This window comes from Bactrocera oleae, chromosome 4, assembly GCF_042242935.1.
Source record: "Bactrocera oleae isolate idBacOlea1 chromosome 4, idBacOlea1, whole genome shotgun sequence".
In the NCBI taxonomy this organism is placed as follows: domain Eukaryota; kingdom Metazoa; phylum Arthropoda; class Insecta; order Diptera; family Tephritidae; genus Bactrocera; species Bactrocera oleae.
This window is the reverse complement of record NC_091538.1, coordinates 51324112-51341605: the sequence shown is the minus strand read 5'-3', so window position 1 is coordinate 51341605 and position 17494 is coordinate 51324112. Positions and strand designations below refer to the sequence as shown.

Sequence of the window (17494 nt, the reverse complement as noted above, 5' to 3'; positions counted from 1 at the left end):
AGTGCATTTTAGGATGTAGCTTTTCAAGGTTTTGGTTTATATTCTGTCGCACTTGAAAGGCAGATTAACTTACAGTTTCAGCAGTCTTAGTACATGTTATATCATAAAATTCCTCTGTTTTGCCGAGAGAGATTACAAAAGGTTACAATTGTGATTTCACCGATTTTCCATTTTCTAAGTATTCAAAGATTTTGTTCCCTCTAGATTAGGAAGTTAACTGTATTATAACATGCTTATTCCGTCCAAAGACCAATGATTTATGAGATTTCTGTCTTCAAATCAAGAAATTAGCCGATATTGAAATGATCTTTTATTTTTATCACTCGGCGAGTATAGTGTGATTTTTTAGAAGATTTTGGTATCCGAAGAAGCATTATTTACACTTTTTGTTCACTTTCGACAATTTATTAGACGTCGAATTTTCGATTTGAACTCTTTTATATGGAGCTCTCTGCGTTTGAACAGCCGAAAACGTCGCCTCAATCGCTTCAAATTTTAACCAATTTCTGTTATTTTTGCAAGTCACTTGAACACTTTGTGTGAATAGAGTTTGCCAGCAATTACATTTGTAGGAATGCGAATGAGATGAAGGTGCTTTCAGTAAATTCCGTGAATCTGACCCGGTAGAGAATATGGGCAGCATTAATCGCAGTTTAGCTTAGGTTAGGTTAGGTTCAATAGCTGATCAGATCTTATAAGTCGACAAAGCTTCTTGAGGCGATTATATTTTCACCAGCTCACCGGAATGTTTGAAAGTGTGAGCTCTCCGGTGTAGAACCCGTACAACCAGAAAAAGTCAAATCTTACTGTGACTTACAAAGAAAGTTGTGATAGTGTAAGAACTAATGCTAGCATTAACCATGGTTCCTATAATATGGATGTGGACACGGTCTCAGGTGAAGTCTGAGCTTCATTTCTTAGGATTCCGTCTTGATTTTGGACAACCACCTCTTTTGACTTGTAGTCCATTGCAGTCGAAGTGGGGCATCTGTATGTTATGTGGGTATAACCGTTATAATTCTTCGAATGAAATAAATTTTATGTTCCGATTTTTGTGTACGCGCATTGTTTTTATTTTTCGGGGTGACAGGTCGTATGAGTAACCTTAATACAAACATTATAACAGCGTTAAGAACGGCGATTTTATGGGATTAAAAAAAATTCTATATCAATTGTTTTGATATTTTAAAGCTATATATATACATATTTTAAGAGTATGCAGTAAAAATTTACGAAAACAATGTTCTTTGGTCTTAAAAAATCAAAGAATTAGAGAATTTGCAGAAAAAATTTTATAGTGATCGGATCATTTAAAATATTATTTTATTTTATATACTATTGATATATGCAAGAATAAAAATACTGGTTTTTTTTTCGAAATTTAAATCTAAGATTTTTTCCGAGATACTTTATCTCCCTTTTCAAATTAATTAATTAAATTATTAATAAAATCAATATTAATAAGCAAATAAAGCTGATTCAGAGAATTTGCGTAAGCAAAAAATACAGCTATAAATTATATAAAATAAAGTTAATTTCATTTAATAGCTAAAAAATTTAAAAGTATATTATAATATTACCTATACATTTTTTTTCTATTTATTATATTATACTTGCTATGATAATCTAATATTTGATCTTGCTATTTTTAATTTTATTTGTTCTTAGTTATTATACTATTTGGTCACTATCGTAATTCAATATAAATTAAATTATTGGCGCTCCTATTCATTCATCACTCATTTTATAAAATGAATAATAAAATTGCACTTATTTACACTCGGCAAATTTCGCTGAATTAAAAAGCGCAATAAATCGAAATTGAAGACTTCAACACATAAAATGCTAATTTGATTATTTTATTATGAATGTGTATATAGTTGAGTCTATATACGTGCAGGGCTGCCAATAGCTAAACATGAAATAACGTTTACTTCGGTTGCACCCAGGTGCATTTTTTATAGCTTAAAAGGGTATAAAAAGATCTTTATTTTGAGCTGTCCAATTTGAAAAATTTCTTCGGAGATTGTAGTGATGTCTTTAATAATAATCTATGCCAAATTTAATGCAGATATTCCGTCAATTAAAAAAGTTTTCCATACAAGGACTTGACTCGGTCAGTTTGTATGACAGCTACATACCTATATGCTATAGTTGACCAATATCAGTGGTTGAGACAAATGAGAAAATTCTTGGTGAGAAACAGATATACACACGGATAGGCAGACGGACCGTTGTTTCTATGGCGCAATCTTACAAAACCAAAATTAAAATTTGATAACATCTTTTTTAATTAAAAATTTGTATATGTATAAGTATGTATGTGTATTCATTTATGCTAATTTCTTGTGTCGTGTATTTTCATTTACGTGCACAGGCACGGGTATATTCATATATATGTACACGCATATTTATATATATATATTTATGTATGTCTATATAGGAATACATTATTATACTGGTATTGAAATAACCGCGAATTTTAAGGCTTCACATCAGCGATGGCAAACTTGCGCGTGCAACTTAAAGTTGTTGTTGCTTATCACCTTTTGTTGCTTGCTTGTGAAGTGGTTTTTGTTGCCTTAAATTTCTTACTGCATAACTTAAACTTTGTATCACATGCACATACTATACACCACTCAGTTGTTTATTTGTTGTTTTTGTTGTTGCCACCTCGTGATTTGTTTACTTTGTGTCAAGTATGCGTGTCCGACGTGTAGCTTAAGCATTAATATTGCTGGCGTTAATTGTACATCAAGTAATATTAACTTAAACAATAGACTTTGATAATAGCTGATGTGTTTGCGTAAGTAGTCAAGTACTTACATACCCAGTAGGAAAAGGCAGTATTTGCCGAACTGCAACGATTGTATTGACATCTGTAGAACTATGGCTACTGCGCATTATTTCTTTGATATTTATAACAGCTCAAAGGCAGGGGAATTGTGTTAAGTCAAGAGTTATTTACAAACCGTGCCGACATTGAAAACTTAACCGATAATGACTTTAGTGAGATATCAAGCTAATGAGTAAAAGCGGCTGTCTATTATTCTGTTCTGTAGTTTAGTTTATTAGTGAGTGTCGATCATTATATAATTATTTGAAAGTCTTAAAATAGTTGCAGACGGTTCATTAGATTCCGAAAAACTCTCTAATCGTTCTAAGTATAAGCTTTATTAAGCTTAAGTCGTTCAATTTCTGTTAGTTCTGATCTCGCTGGTTTAAACTGAAATTTAGGAATTTCTGAGTTCAAACACAGTAAAGAGAAAAAAGAAATTTTTTTAGTCATGTTTATAATACAAATACGTTTTTCATATTATATATTATATAATAATAAAGTTTTTTACGAATCACACCATTTCAAAACTAGCATATTTTCTAACAATGTTATATTTTTACTACTGGGTGTACACAATTCTTAAGCGGTTTTAAGAGTGGGTATTTTAAAATAATTTTATCGAAAAATATACACGAAAACATGAACCTACATTATCTTTGGTTAAAAATCGCAGGTTTAGTTGTATAGTAAGACTCAAAGTATACTAAGCTGGTACGCTTATTAACCAAAAAAAATTGAAAAAACCGGTAAAAACATTAACTTCATTTGCACCGAAACTATACTACTTTTCACTAATACAAAAGATTCCATACAATAAATTTATTTAGATCGGTCAGTTTTTATGGCAGCTTTACACTATAGCATGCTCCAATCTGAACAATTTCCTCGGTTGTTGTACCGGTGCCTTGTACAATAATTCGAGCGAAATTGATATCCTGCTCGTAAAGATATCGTGTCAAATAAAACAAGTTTTCCATTCAAGAATATAATTTTAAGCGTTCTGTTTTTATGACAGCTATATGCTATAGGGGTCCGATATCGGCGGTTCTAACAAATGAGCAGCTTCTTGGGGAGGAAAGGAGATGTGCAAAATTTTAGAACGTTATCGCAAAAACTTAGGGCCTAATTCGGGTATACACAGACGGACATGGCTAAATTGACCCAACTCGTCCAGATGTTCATTTATATATAAACTTTATAGGGACTCCGATTCTTTTCTCTGAGTGTTACAAACTTCGTGCAAACTTAATATACCCTGTGCAGGGTATACTAATTTAAAATAAACATTTTGGACAGAAAAATAAGTAAGACTCAGCTACAGTTCAACGTATATGCGGCTGCTTTGCTTAGATGAAACGAAGTAATTCGAATTGCGTTGCCACCTTGGTAGAGTGACGCCAGTGATGCCAAATTTCTGTAATAAAAATTAGTTTTTCGCCGTCTGATTAATGAATATGACTAATTTTGAAATATTCAAGGGTTCATGCAAATTTAAGTAAATAGACCAAGAAAACGGCAACCCTTTTTCGTATTTTAGGAGTTAAAAAAAATGTATTCCAAACTCATCATTATAAATATAAATTATTCATTTTGTATTCGTTCATAAATTTTTAAAGCTACTCTCAATAATATTAAAGAGCAACAAACTCGGGTTTAAGGTTTTGAATTTATGCAAACTGTCACAATGTTTGAGCAACTATACCTTCACTGTGATATTTTATTATTGTAGGTTTTCGATCATGAATTAACAAAAGAGTTATTACTAAACACTAAAATTTACTGCACTCGAGTTTATAACGAAAAATTAACGCCATATTGAAATAAACAGAATTATTTAGTTATGTTCTATGGTGTATTGACAACTAAAGGAAATTGCTCGAAATGTTCTATTGGCTAGAAGTTAAGTATAATTTGACACATTGTATGTCAAGTGAAGAGATAATATAATTTAAACTTTTTATACTTTTTTTTTATTTTCTATAACAAATTAAATTTTGTAAAATTTCTACGCAAATTAGGTTTCCATTGTTAGATATAAACCAGTCTCTTGTGTGCGTTTTCTCTGGTGTATGTCATGGCGCCGAAATGTAGGCAAAATTTTCTATGAGAACTCTGTGATATGCAACTGAAAGTGAACAGCCGTTGTAGCAGTGGATCAGTAGTATAGTAAAAGTAATATAAAAAAAAATCAAAGATATGTCTTCAAATAAATTTTACCACTTCGACATCATTGACAAATATATGCTTGTATTCAGTGAGTGATTTAAGCTTGTCTTTAGTGATTATATTCAATTGTTTTGTACTTTCGAATATAAATTGTTGCACTTCATTTATATCTCATATAATATAAACTTACACAAACACATTTATACACTATAAAATTCAATTTACACGCACTTGTCTGCATGCGGCGCCAAGTTGACGGAAAATTTTACGCAATGACTTTATGGTATAATTGCTACTATCATACGCAATTTAATGCATGACAAAACAAATTAAATTGCAAAAAGCGGAAAAATAAAACACAACACCATGCCCAACGCATAACATAACACTGCAGCACAAAAAAATCGCATTACAAAAAAAAAAAAAATGCGTGAGATCAATTGATCGATAGCTGAGCAATGAGTGTGAATTGCGTTTAAACTGCAATTTGTGTCACTGATTGAGTCAATCAGCAATGTCAAACGATTTAATTTGCACTATCTACTATGCGTATGCGCGCACACATTTTTACATATATGTGGTAGTATGTTCATAAATTATTGCCTTTACGCCGTAATTTTAAAAGTCTAGCAACTTGATTGTGCGGAAAGAGTATTCTGAGGACTTGCAAGCGTCTGAAAATTAGGAAATTATAGATTTTAGAAGAAATTATGCTTATATTAAAAAGTGAGGAATAATTGGTTGTTGTAATATTATAAATTTTTTAAAATTAACTTTCAACGACGAGACTGAAGCGCTAAGGCCTGAAGCCTGAAAATAACTGAGTTCTATCAAAGAAAAGGAGTAGCAGTTGATTTTCACTTTCTCTTCTCACTATGTACTTAGCTTCATATTGTGAAAGTAGTAAATTTTAATAAATAATTGATTTGCGGTTCTATTTGCAAATATTTATACCCTGAACAGGCTATATAAAGTTTGGCATGAAGTTTGTAACACCCAGAGAGAAACGTCCAGGACTCTATGATGTATATACGAGTATATAAATGATCAGCGTGATGAACTGAGTCGATTTAGACATCTCCGTCTGTTTGGGTATACCTACGGGTACTAGTCTCTCAGCTTTTGAGATATCATCCTGAAATTTCGCATACATTCTTTTCTTAGCAAGAAGCTGCTTATTAGTTGGAATCGCGGGATATTGGATCTCTATAGCATATAGCTGACATATAAACTGAACGATCGGATTCAAGACCTTCCAAGGAAACATTTTAATTTGACACGATATCTTCACGCAATTTGCCATAGAATATTATCTGATGCACTACTATAATCTCCGAAGATGTTGTTCAGATCGGGCCACTATAGCGTATAACTGCACTACAAACTGAACGATCAAAGTCAAGTTTTTGTATGGATACCTTTTTTTATTTGACAAGATATTGTCACGAGGTTTTAATAATTCAGATCGGGCCACTGTAGCATATAGCTGCCATTGAAACTGACAGATCAAAATCAAGCAAAAGATCTTTTTATACCCTTTTATGCTATAAAAAAATGCACTTGTGAAGGGTATCGTAGCTTCGGTGCAGCCGAAGTTACCGTATTTTCTTCGTTCACTGCTTTTGAATTAAGTAAATTTTGTTTTCCGTTTCACTATGTGCTTAGCCTTATTTTGTGAAGCACTCCCACTTTTGTGCAAATTTATTTATAATAAATATTGGTTTTATAACCCATTTAATAACCCATTTGTCAATTGTCAACAGGAATTGTTGTCACATGTGCACACACGCATATTAATATGTATGTTTTTATATGTAAGTAACTGTCAATTCAGCTGTGGAATCAGCGTGGCGTCAATAATTAACACTTCCAATTAGAAGCATAAGTACACAGGTATATATATAAATGTGTAGGTGATTGTGCGAAAATTTGCTTACACAAGCAATTGGCTAGTGTTCCTACTTGATAAGACCAGCATATTTTACTACACACACATCTATGCATATACAATATATGCGCTTATAATCTGTTAGATAAGCATTGATCAGCTGGGCAATAGGAAAGCGCTATAAAGTCAAGGGGGTCAAACACATAGGCGTAAGCAATCCAGGGTGTATAAATGTATGTATGAGTGTACATAAACTGTTAAAATTGACATTTTATGGCGTGATTTTGCTTCCACCAATGATTATCAATAGCTTATTGTTTTGAATTGCCTTTAAACGCTCGCTAAATGCGAACTGTTGACTTTTCTTAACTCTTGATCCTGAGCGCACACACACACATATGTAAACTATAAACGTTATGTTTATACCTATATAATATATATAAATATTTTTAATCTCTACCGTATGCAAAGTTTGAATAAAATTTTCCAAAGTCATTTGGAGTAGCAGTGTGTCATATAACTGACACTGTGTGACAACTTTGGAGATAAACTGTCAAATAGCATGTGATAGCAAACAACTGACACACAGTTATCAGGCGCAGACGGGAAGCTGTCAAGTGGTCAAGTGGAAAAACTGTTTATATAAAAATTTTAGATAGATTTGAGATAAAATTTTAACTAAAGGTTAAAATAACAAACAAAAATTATGTATATATATATTTATGAAATATGACAGCTCAAATATATTGATTAAAATATACAAAAATGTAAAAAGTAGGTCATCAAAAGCATACGTAAAAATATCAGATATTTAAAAATCACTTCAGTTGAAAGAAAAAACTTCTTTTTCAAGTAATCTCAAATTAATTATAACTATTTCGTTTTATAAAATAAGGCTAAGCACATAGTGAATTGATAGGCAAATTTTTCTTAATTATCGTTACAAAATCATATTTATAGAAGGCTAAGGACATAGTGATTTAGTCATCAAATTTTTCTGAATTCAACGGCAAATTACAATATATTTATATATATATTTTGACTAATTTCACAAAATAAGGCTAAGCACATGGTGAGTTTAAAAAACACAATTTTTCCAAACTCAATTGAAGTAAAAATATTTGAAAAAATTCAAAATTATATAACAACTGACTAGTATCATTTATTAATGCTAAGAACGCAGTAGATGTTAAAACAGCAACACTGAATTTACGAACATACTAAATTATAAGTAAATCTACTTTTCAATAATTTTAATTTTGATTTAATTTTAATAGCAGAACTAAAGACTATTTATAGGCTACCATGGATGGGAACGATCAAAACCGTATACAAAATTGTCTCAACATATTTTTTTCTTTAAAATAATTTAATTAATTATTATAATTTATATTTTTTTAAATAAAATCTATGCGAAATTAAAACCAATTTAAAAATTTTTAAAATAAAATAAAAATATTAAAATATAAATACAGATAAATAACAAAAATATAATCTCAAAACTTTTGAAAAAAAAGTGGATATTGTTAAATTAAATTTTCTTTACTTAAAAAAATAAAAATAAATGAAAATTTCTTTCCTTTAAACATTAAAATTTAATTAAATTATTTTTACTTTAAAAAATTTTACAAAAATAGTTGCTTTCAAATATTTGCCATGCAGCAGTTGCTTGTTCGATCGGCCACAGACTAATTTTTCTTCCGAATCTCAAATGATTATTATCAGAAAAATGGTCCTAAGTGTTGTATTCAAGGTCTCAAATGCCAGTTCACGAAATAGTAAGTGTTGGGAAAACTGACGTAAATGGCTAAAAGGCTAATGATAAGTATCATAGATATCACTCATATAGAGTGGATTAGACGCCCTTAAAACAAAATACCAACCACTTAAAGACGCGACTGAATGCTCAGTGAATTCGAATCCTACTTTTCAACACTTTCAACAAAGTTGAGGATTTAAATATATATTTTAATAAATATTTACGTCTATATGGATTACAGTTATTCATATTATTTTTTATATAACATATAGAAATATGTGTAAGCGCTTAATTGAAGTGGCTTATCAATAAAATAGTAAAAAAAACAAATAGAAGTAAATAATGAAATATGTATATACATACAAGTATATACACAAGTTACTTTTTGTGTGATTGTCCACAGACATCAAAAATATAGCGGTATGCGCGACAAGTGTTTACCAAAAAGATATAATAATATAGATACATGGTATATACATATTATACAGCCAAACATTGATGAAGATGAAGCCACATCACGTTGGTGTGTCACTCCATCAGCATCCAGACAATTTAAAACAACAACAACAGTAAAAGCTAGCACTTGATAAGCTAAAATGACACTAAGTTTACTTAAAATCTGCTCATAAATATTTCGGACACTTTTATGAAATAATTGTTGAAATTAGTTATAATTTATGAGAATAATTCTTAAGCATACAAAATTAGAAAGGCAGCAACAATAACAACAACGTCTTAAATTAGCTAAAAAGATACTGATAACTTGTCGGCGTAAGGCAAATGCAATGTGACTGACGAAAGAGTGTTGTTGTTGTACGAATTTTTTAGTTCCGTTTTTGTTATTGTTGCCGATTTGTGGATGCTGCGCTGGTCTAACGACTCTATTTTTACACTTGGATGGCTGACAGCAGCGCTGTCGAATTGCAGTTAATACCGTTAGGCAAATGAAAACGACACGAAAACTCGCGAAGTTAGCAACGAAAAGCGTTTAAAAAGGAAGTGCATATATGTATAACTATATATTCAGATGTATTGTTGGAAATTATAAAGAGATTGCTTAAATACGGAGTTGTCGAAGACAATTAATTAAACAAAAAAAATATAGCAAAATACGTGCACGTGAACCCAAAAGCCGAAAGCGAAGAAAATTAATTACTGCAGGTGTATACGTGTGTATGTATGTGTAAATAGCGTGCAAATAATGTCCAGCAAAAATAACTCAGTGCAGCCCATTAAAATTGAGGATGAGCTGGCGTCGATGAAGACACTAAGGTTCGTGGGAGTGTGTGGATGTGAACTATTTATATAAGAAACTGTAAATAAACAAGAAAAAACTTCGATTTCGGCTGCACCGAATCTATAGAATCCTTCATCTTATAGCATAAGAGTGTATAAAAATATTTTGATCTTGATTTCGATTGATCAGTTTGAATGGCGGATATATGCTATAGTGGTTTGATCGGAACAATAAGTTCGGAGATTGTAGTGTTGACGTGGACAATAATCCAAGCTAAATTTTGTGAAGATATAGTGTCAAATAAAATAGCTATATGCTATGGTGGACTGATCTGAACAATTTGGTGCCAAATTTCGTGAAGATATTTTTTATTTATTTATTTATTCATCCCAGGATACAAAGTACATATTACATACTTGATTTTGATCGATCAGTTTGTATGACAGCTACATATATCCTATAGTACTCCGATATCGGCGGTTCCGACAAATGGGTAACTTCTTGAAGAAAAAAAGATGTGTGGAAAATTTCAGATTGACATCTCAAAAACTGATTGACTTATTCGCGTATTTACACGCAGACGAACGGACAGACAGACGAACTACCTTCTGGGTATTACAAACCTTATGGCAATTTGTACCGAAATTGTTAATGAGTATTATGCAAAGTCTATTATTTGGTGAGAAGGCAAAATCAATGACCACACTTATATAATACATTGACTTGCGAAAATATTCGTATAAATTAATATCAAAACTTTTTGTATGTTTATTTATACTTTTTAAATTGTATGCGTTCCATAATTTAAAATGTGATCAATATATATTAAATATAAATATTTACTATCGCACTCTGCTTTCACTGAATTAAAACAAAAAAAAAAAAACAATGCCACAACTCGCTTAAATTGTTCTTCAAGCTGTCAGCAGCGCTCAGCATAGAAAAACTTTGATATAACGGCAACTTTTAAACTTGTAGAATTTCGATTTTATATGAGGTTCTTTGAAAACGGAAACCTATACTCATAAGCCATCAAAATAAACAATTTGTTTTGCTAGGCTAGGTTTCCGGACATATCTCCACAACGGAGAACACACTTGGAATGTAGAAACACCGGTCCTTTGTATAATTAAATCTCCAAGATATGCATAAAAAAAACCTCATGTATCGACGAAGTGCGATTTCTTGCAAGCTTATATTTTCCATCATGGCCAAACAAGTCTAAGTGTTAACCAGATCTATGGCCGTGGACATAAAAACGATGACATTTTTCATATTGTTGGTTCAGCGCGCCCTAAAAATATGGTATAATTTATTAAGTTTTACCGCGATTCTAAACTGCGGAATTTAAACAACGATAATACTGATCCATAACCCTAAACATGAGAAAAGTGGTGTATCAATAGCTAAGAAATAATAATGCTTCATGTCGAAAGATTTCAGTCAAAGCTATTCAAATACGACGAAGTAGAGCTGATGAAGTCTAAGTTAAAATGCATACACAGAAATATGCGTGTCAAGTTAGAATATAATATGTCCTCCACTCCATTCAACCGGTAAGTTGGTTCCATAATCTGGAGCACTAGTTATCATTAATATTGCATATTAACTTTGTATGAAATATTAGATCCTTCAGATCGCCAAAATCTGTTATTGATTCACCATGTTCCATGATCACTTTATTTTAAAAAAGGCCAGGTGTGATATGAGCATTATTTGTCGCGTGGAAAGAAACCTCCATATTTCCTCAGTGAAAATCGTTTTAGCTGTTAAAATAACAATCAAGAAGAAGATAATGTTTTTCATACTATCTTTTAAACTGTCTTCCAAGTTGTGCCTACGTCCAGATCCCATCTTTTAATGCACACCATTATTTCGACAGATGTACTTATACTTTCTATTTCTCTTCATTACTGGGCACAACCTCGATGTCTTTATCCGCTCTGAGTTGGTCTATTTCTTCCATGAATCTATATATAAATGGTACATATGGAATATTCATAGTTATCTCATGCTTAGTTCTCTAAGCGAAATTTTTAAAGTATTGACAAACCAAATACCAACTCTTAGAATTCTCAAGAGCAGCGTAGGGACTACGTAGACATTTTATGTATTATATTTATTTGGAAGCGGTTGAAGGTTGCACATCACTTTGACACTTCTAACGACAATATAGGAGATTATATCTACTTAAGTATTGAAATTGCAAGAGAACCAGACGCATAAGTTGATATTTGAAGTACTTCAAAAAACATAAACTATTTTATTTTTGTTAAGAGGAGCTTAATAAAATTAGTAAATTCTAATACATAACTGTTCAGTATAAGGTTTGATTTCGTTCGATAAGGACGTACGCTTTTACGGTTACACTGGAGTAAATTAATATGACCGTTGAGTCCGCGTCTGATCCGAAAACTGTGCCGATACCAGATTCAAATCAGTCTTCCAGAAGGTGTGTTGTGCGCTTTCAAGTTTCCAATGGACTCGGAAAGGGTTTTGTGATGTTTGAATAAAAAAAGTTGTCAATTTATCTGATATTGTTCTGGTGATTTATACAATTATTTGTCAATGAAATTTCAAATATCTGAGATGTGTTCATAGAAATCCCTGCAAAAAGAGTTTAACTACAAGTAGTTCAGATCAGTGTCTAGCTGGAACTACTTTTGGTCTTATCGATACTTTCGTACTTTATACATGGTAGAGAGTGAACCTTAAAGGGTGGAAAGGGACGGTAAATAAAACAAAGTGGTCATATCAATAGTCTTTCCTTGCGCTTCTTCGTTTCAATATTGCGCAAGTGAATGAATGGCAATAGCTTTGTTTAGTTTCGTTCGTGCTTTGGTCGAAACTTTTTGTGTTAAAGGAAAAAGTTCCAATTTGAATTGAGTGAAAAGCTGAGTAATATTAGTATATAAAGTTGATTGGAAAGTAGTCCCTAAGACGAAGCGAGTTCCAAATCGATGAAATATTTATTTATAAAAATCCAACAATTGTCTTTAAGTCAAATTGGTTCGGAAAGTAAGTCGATCAAAGGAATTCATGTCGATTTGGGAGTCTATAAGCGTCTTTTCGTTAAGAAATCGATGTGCAAGTATTTCTTCAAAGAATGAGGAATCAGGAAGAATCAGTAATCAAAGATAAATACATCAATGTTGTAAGACCAATTTGTTTGATCACTGATGATCACTTCCGTTTTGAATGATCTAGCTTTAAGCCTCTTCGTAATGGTTGCTAGCTTTTGTATGTTTTCGACATTATTTTAGACTTTTCCTCTGTAAAAACCTAAACCGACCGTTCAAAATATGTGTGATCATATCGGCTTTGCAGGACCTCGCAATAATATACGGATAAATACCGGAAAGATCAATCTTATTGGTTAAAACCCCATGGGTGATCTCAACTTATAATTATGGGTTTTTCGAAGACACGTACTGATTTCACAGAATCCACCCAAAACCGAGGGATCTTCAGTGTATGAGTTCTTGGAAAACATTTAGAAAGGTTAATCATAAAGCGATCAAGTCTCAATAAGTTAAGATTTTTGTAAAAATAATATCAAAAAAATTTATTTAACCCCTTCGACAATTTAATAACCCGATTTTTATTTTCGCTTTTCAGTTGCCTTGACAAATTGAAAATGAAGAACAGTACGTTGGATAAAATCTGCAGCTTCCTCGGCGAGCTTATTGGCACCGGACTGCTGGTATTTCTCGGCTGTATGGGTTGTGTGAAAAATGCCGCCTACGAAAATAATCACTTTCAAATGACATTTAACTTCGGTTTGGTCGTCTTGGTCATAATCCAATGCTTCGGCTGTGTCTCCGGTGCACATCTGAACCCGGCCGTAACCTTGGCTGCCTACATTTACAATTTGGTTTCATTGCCGATGGCTGGTATCTATTTTGTCGGGCAAATGTTAGGCGGTTTCATCGGTTACGGTCTGCTGAAGGCGCTCATACCCAACAATGCCGTCTCATTGGAGGGACCACACAATCTCTGTGTGACCACTGTGCATGGAGACATTGACGCCTGGCAGGGATGTGCTATTGAGTTTATCATTACCGGTGTGCTGATTTTCACCTGCTGCGGTGTCTGGGACCCACGTAATGCCAAATTCCATGATTCAGTGGCAATTCGTTTCGGTTTGGCCATCGCTTGCCTTGCCATCACAGCGGTAATATACTTTAAATATTTTATTTGTTTATACCAAAACTAATATATTATTATTATTTCCCTACGCATTAGGGCCAATTCACCGGTGCCAGCATGAATCCAGCTAGATCTTTCGCGCCTGCTTTATGGAACTCAGACTTCCAGGATCATTGGATATACTGGGTTGGTCCATTGGCCGGCTCAGCGGTGTGTGCTATTGTCTATAAGGTGATCTTCAGACGCGAAGTTGTTGAAGAGAAGGTCAACAACAAATTGCGCGCCATGGAGGAGGTGCCACTCTCATAAGCCACACTCACTTAGCGTAGGACATTTATCACTCGAAATACCAAAGAGCGATTCAAAAGAAGCAAATCGACATCCTCGCGGATGTTGCAGAACAATACGAACTTCCTGAGTTATAAATGTTTTAATTTTTTATTATAAAATATTTGTCTACTTAAGAAGTGCATTTAGTAAGTCTGCAAAGCAGATGAATTTTATATTTTAGTTTTTGTAAATGTCTACAAACCAATTCGAAACATATTTGGAAAGTATGCATTTGCCCCCAGTGGTCAAAATATTCAATAGCTGTGTTGAAAAGGTTCAAGACAGTTGTTGTATGATTTATAGTACGCCGTTTGTTAGAAATTTTTTTTGTAAAATTATAAAATTACTAAATAAAAAAAATTAATACGATCATTTCGTTTCTGTTTTTTAGTATACGTTCGGAATATGAAAACTTCTCTGATTAATTTTTTGTTTAGGTTAACTTTTAAGGCCACAAATTTGTAACACCCAGAAAGAAACGTCGAAGGCCCTATAACGTATATACGACTATATAAATGATCAGCGTGAGGAGCTGAGTCGATTTAGACATGTCCGTCTATCTGTCTGTATATACAGGAACTAGTCCCTGAGTGTTTGAGATATCATCCTGAAAAGGATGTATTTCTCGCCAAGAAGCTACTTAGTAGTTGGAATCGCGGGATATTGGATCACTATATAGCATATAGCTGCCACACAAACTGAACTATCGGAATCAAGTCCTTGTATGGAAACATTTTAATTTGACGAGATATCTGCAAGAAATTTGATATAGACTTTTATCTGAGGCACCACTATATTAAACGAAGAAATTGTTCAGATTGGGTATTCCGTGTAGCTGCCATACAAACTGATCAATCAAACCCATTATTTGACAAGTTATCATCACGAGTTTTCGCATAGATTATTGTCTCAGACATCGCTATAATATCCGAATAAATAATTCAGATCGGACTACTATAGCATATAACTGCCATTTAAACTAAAAAATATAATATGTTTTTATACCCTTTTGTGCTATAAAAAATGCACCTGTTAAGGGTATCGTTAACGTTTAACGTTTTTATTATTTTACTTCTAATGAATTAAGTAAATTTTGTTTACCGATTCACTAAGTGCTTAGCCTTATTTTGTGAAGCACTTCCTCTTTTGTGTAAATTTATGTATAATAAATATTGGTTTTATACTTTAAATAACGCATTTGTTAATTGTCAACAGGAATTGTTGTCACATGTGCACACACGCATATTAATATGTATGTTTTTATATGTAAGTAACTGTCAATTCAGCTGTGGAATCAGCGTGGCGTCAATAATTAACACTCGTAATTAGAAGCATAAGTACACAGGTATATATATAAATGCATAGGTGTTTGTGTGAATATTTGCCTACACAAGCAATTGGCTAGTGTTCCTACTTGATAAGACCAGCATATTTTACTACACACACATCTATGCATATACAATATATGCACTTATAATCTGTTAGATAAGCTTTGATCAGCTGGTCAATAGGAAAACGCTATAAAGTCAAGGGGGTCAAACACATAAGCGTAAGCAATCCAGGGTGTATATATGTATGCATGAGTGTACATATACATGTGTTTGTATATATTTGTGATTATTGCATTATCAATAACTTATTGTTTTGAATTGGCTTTAAACGCTCGCTAAATGCGAACTGTTGACTTTTCTGTAATCTTGATCCTGAGCGCACACACACACATATGTAAATTATAAACGCTATGTTAATACCTATATAACATTGGGAAACTGGGTAGTTTTGTTTTATGAATTTACTTACCCGATTTTGTATGCTTTTGCCACGCTGATTCCAAATCTGTAGTCAGTTTTTCTCTAGCAGCACTAGTTTTTGAAATATGAACATATTAGATTTTTAGCCGAAAATACTACAATTTTAGAATTAAAAAATATATTGCTCTTACTTAACATGAAAATAACTTTCTTTTATGAGACGAAACATCAGTCATGTTTTGAATGCTCAAACAGTAATGAGCCATCATATTTGCATTCCAACGACCCTGGTATCGCTCTTCGATAGTGCGAATATCCTGATGAAATCGGTGTAAATGGCTGAAGGGGAAGTATATTTGTGAAATATGATACAAAATTTTGGAAAAATAAAATATCTGAAATTAAAAACAAATCACTTCAGTTTAAAGAAGAAACATCCTTTTCAAGTAATCACAAATTAATTATAACTTACTAGTTTCACTTAATAAGGCTAAGAGCACAATAGATAATAGAACAAAATTTTTTTTAAAAACTAACATCAAAAAATAGCAGAGCTTAATTAATAAATAAACTAAATCATAAGTATTAATAGAAGATTCGTAAATGTATTTTATAGAACTTTTAGTAGCATTTTTTGTTTTTGGTAGGCAGCCCCATATTTTTTTTTGGAAAAATCCAAATGATTATCTCTTAATATTCGCAAAATATTTAGAGAATAGAGAATCAAAAACATATGCAACTTACATACAGAAAATCTTTATTTTTCGAATTTTTTTAAAATAATTTTCAATTGTTTATTAAATTTTTAGTTTAAAAAAATTAATAATATTACAGATTTTTTGCAATAAAAATTTTGAAACATAATAAATATATAATATTAAAAGATTTTAAAATAAAATAAAATTTCAAAATTATGAAAAAACAAATAAAATTGTTTTTTTTTTTAAATTTGCATAAAAAAATTGTTGCTTCTTAAATTTTCAGTTTCTTTTTAAAAAATTTTTTGAAAAATTTGATATGTATGACAGATTTTTGAAATAAAATCTTTTCAAAATTAAAAACAATTTAAACATTTTTTAAAAATAAAAAAAATTTAATTTTCTGTATTGTAGAAACTAAAAAGAAATTAATTTTCTTTACTTTAAAATTAATATAAATTAAATTTTATCTACGTTAAAAAATAAAAAAAGAATTACATTTTCTTTACTTTCAAAAAATTCTACAAAAATATTTGCTTTCAAATATTTTTCATGTACTATGTTCGTTGCTTGTACGATTCTTTACGAACCAAATTATTTGCGTATCATAAACAATTACTATCAGCTAAATAGTCCAGAGTGTTGCCGGAACATTTAGCTGATCCAAATCGTAAGTA

General features: G+C 31.8%; 1 protein-coding gene across 9 annotated transcripts in view; it reads left to right on the top strand.

Annotated features, from left to right (window-relative positions):
- LOC106618914 (aquaporin AQPAn.G) overlaps positions 1-14740 on the top strand; it is a 48315-nt gene extending 33575 nt beyond the window's left edge. For 4 of the 9 annotated variants that reach the window (XM_070109342.1, XM_070109345.1, XM_070109348.1 and 1 more), the window contains exons 2-3: positions 13508-14063; positions 14135-14740. In XM_070109342.1, the coding sequence (XP_069965443.1) occupies positions 13508-14063; positions 14135-14347 (769 nt within the window). In that variant the 3' untranslated portion in view covers positions 14348-14740. Of the gene's footprint in view, positions 1-9582; positions 9925-10757; positions 11446-12197; positions 12342-13223; positions 13391-13507; positions 14064-14134 lie in introns of those variants that run through there. The other 5 variants (XM_070109341.1, XM_070109343.1, XM_070109340.1 and 2 more) reach the window with 5 other exon arrangements.
- Positions 14741-17494: the final 2754 nt, after the last annotated feature.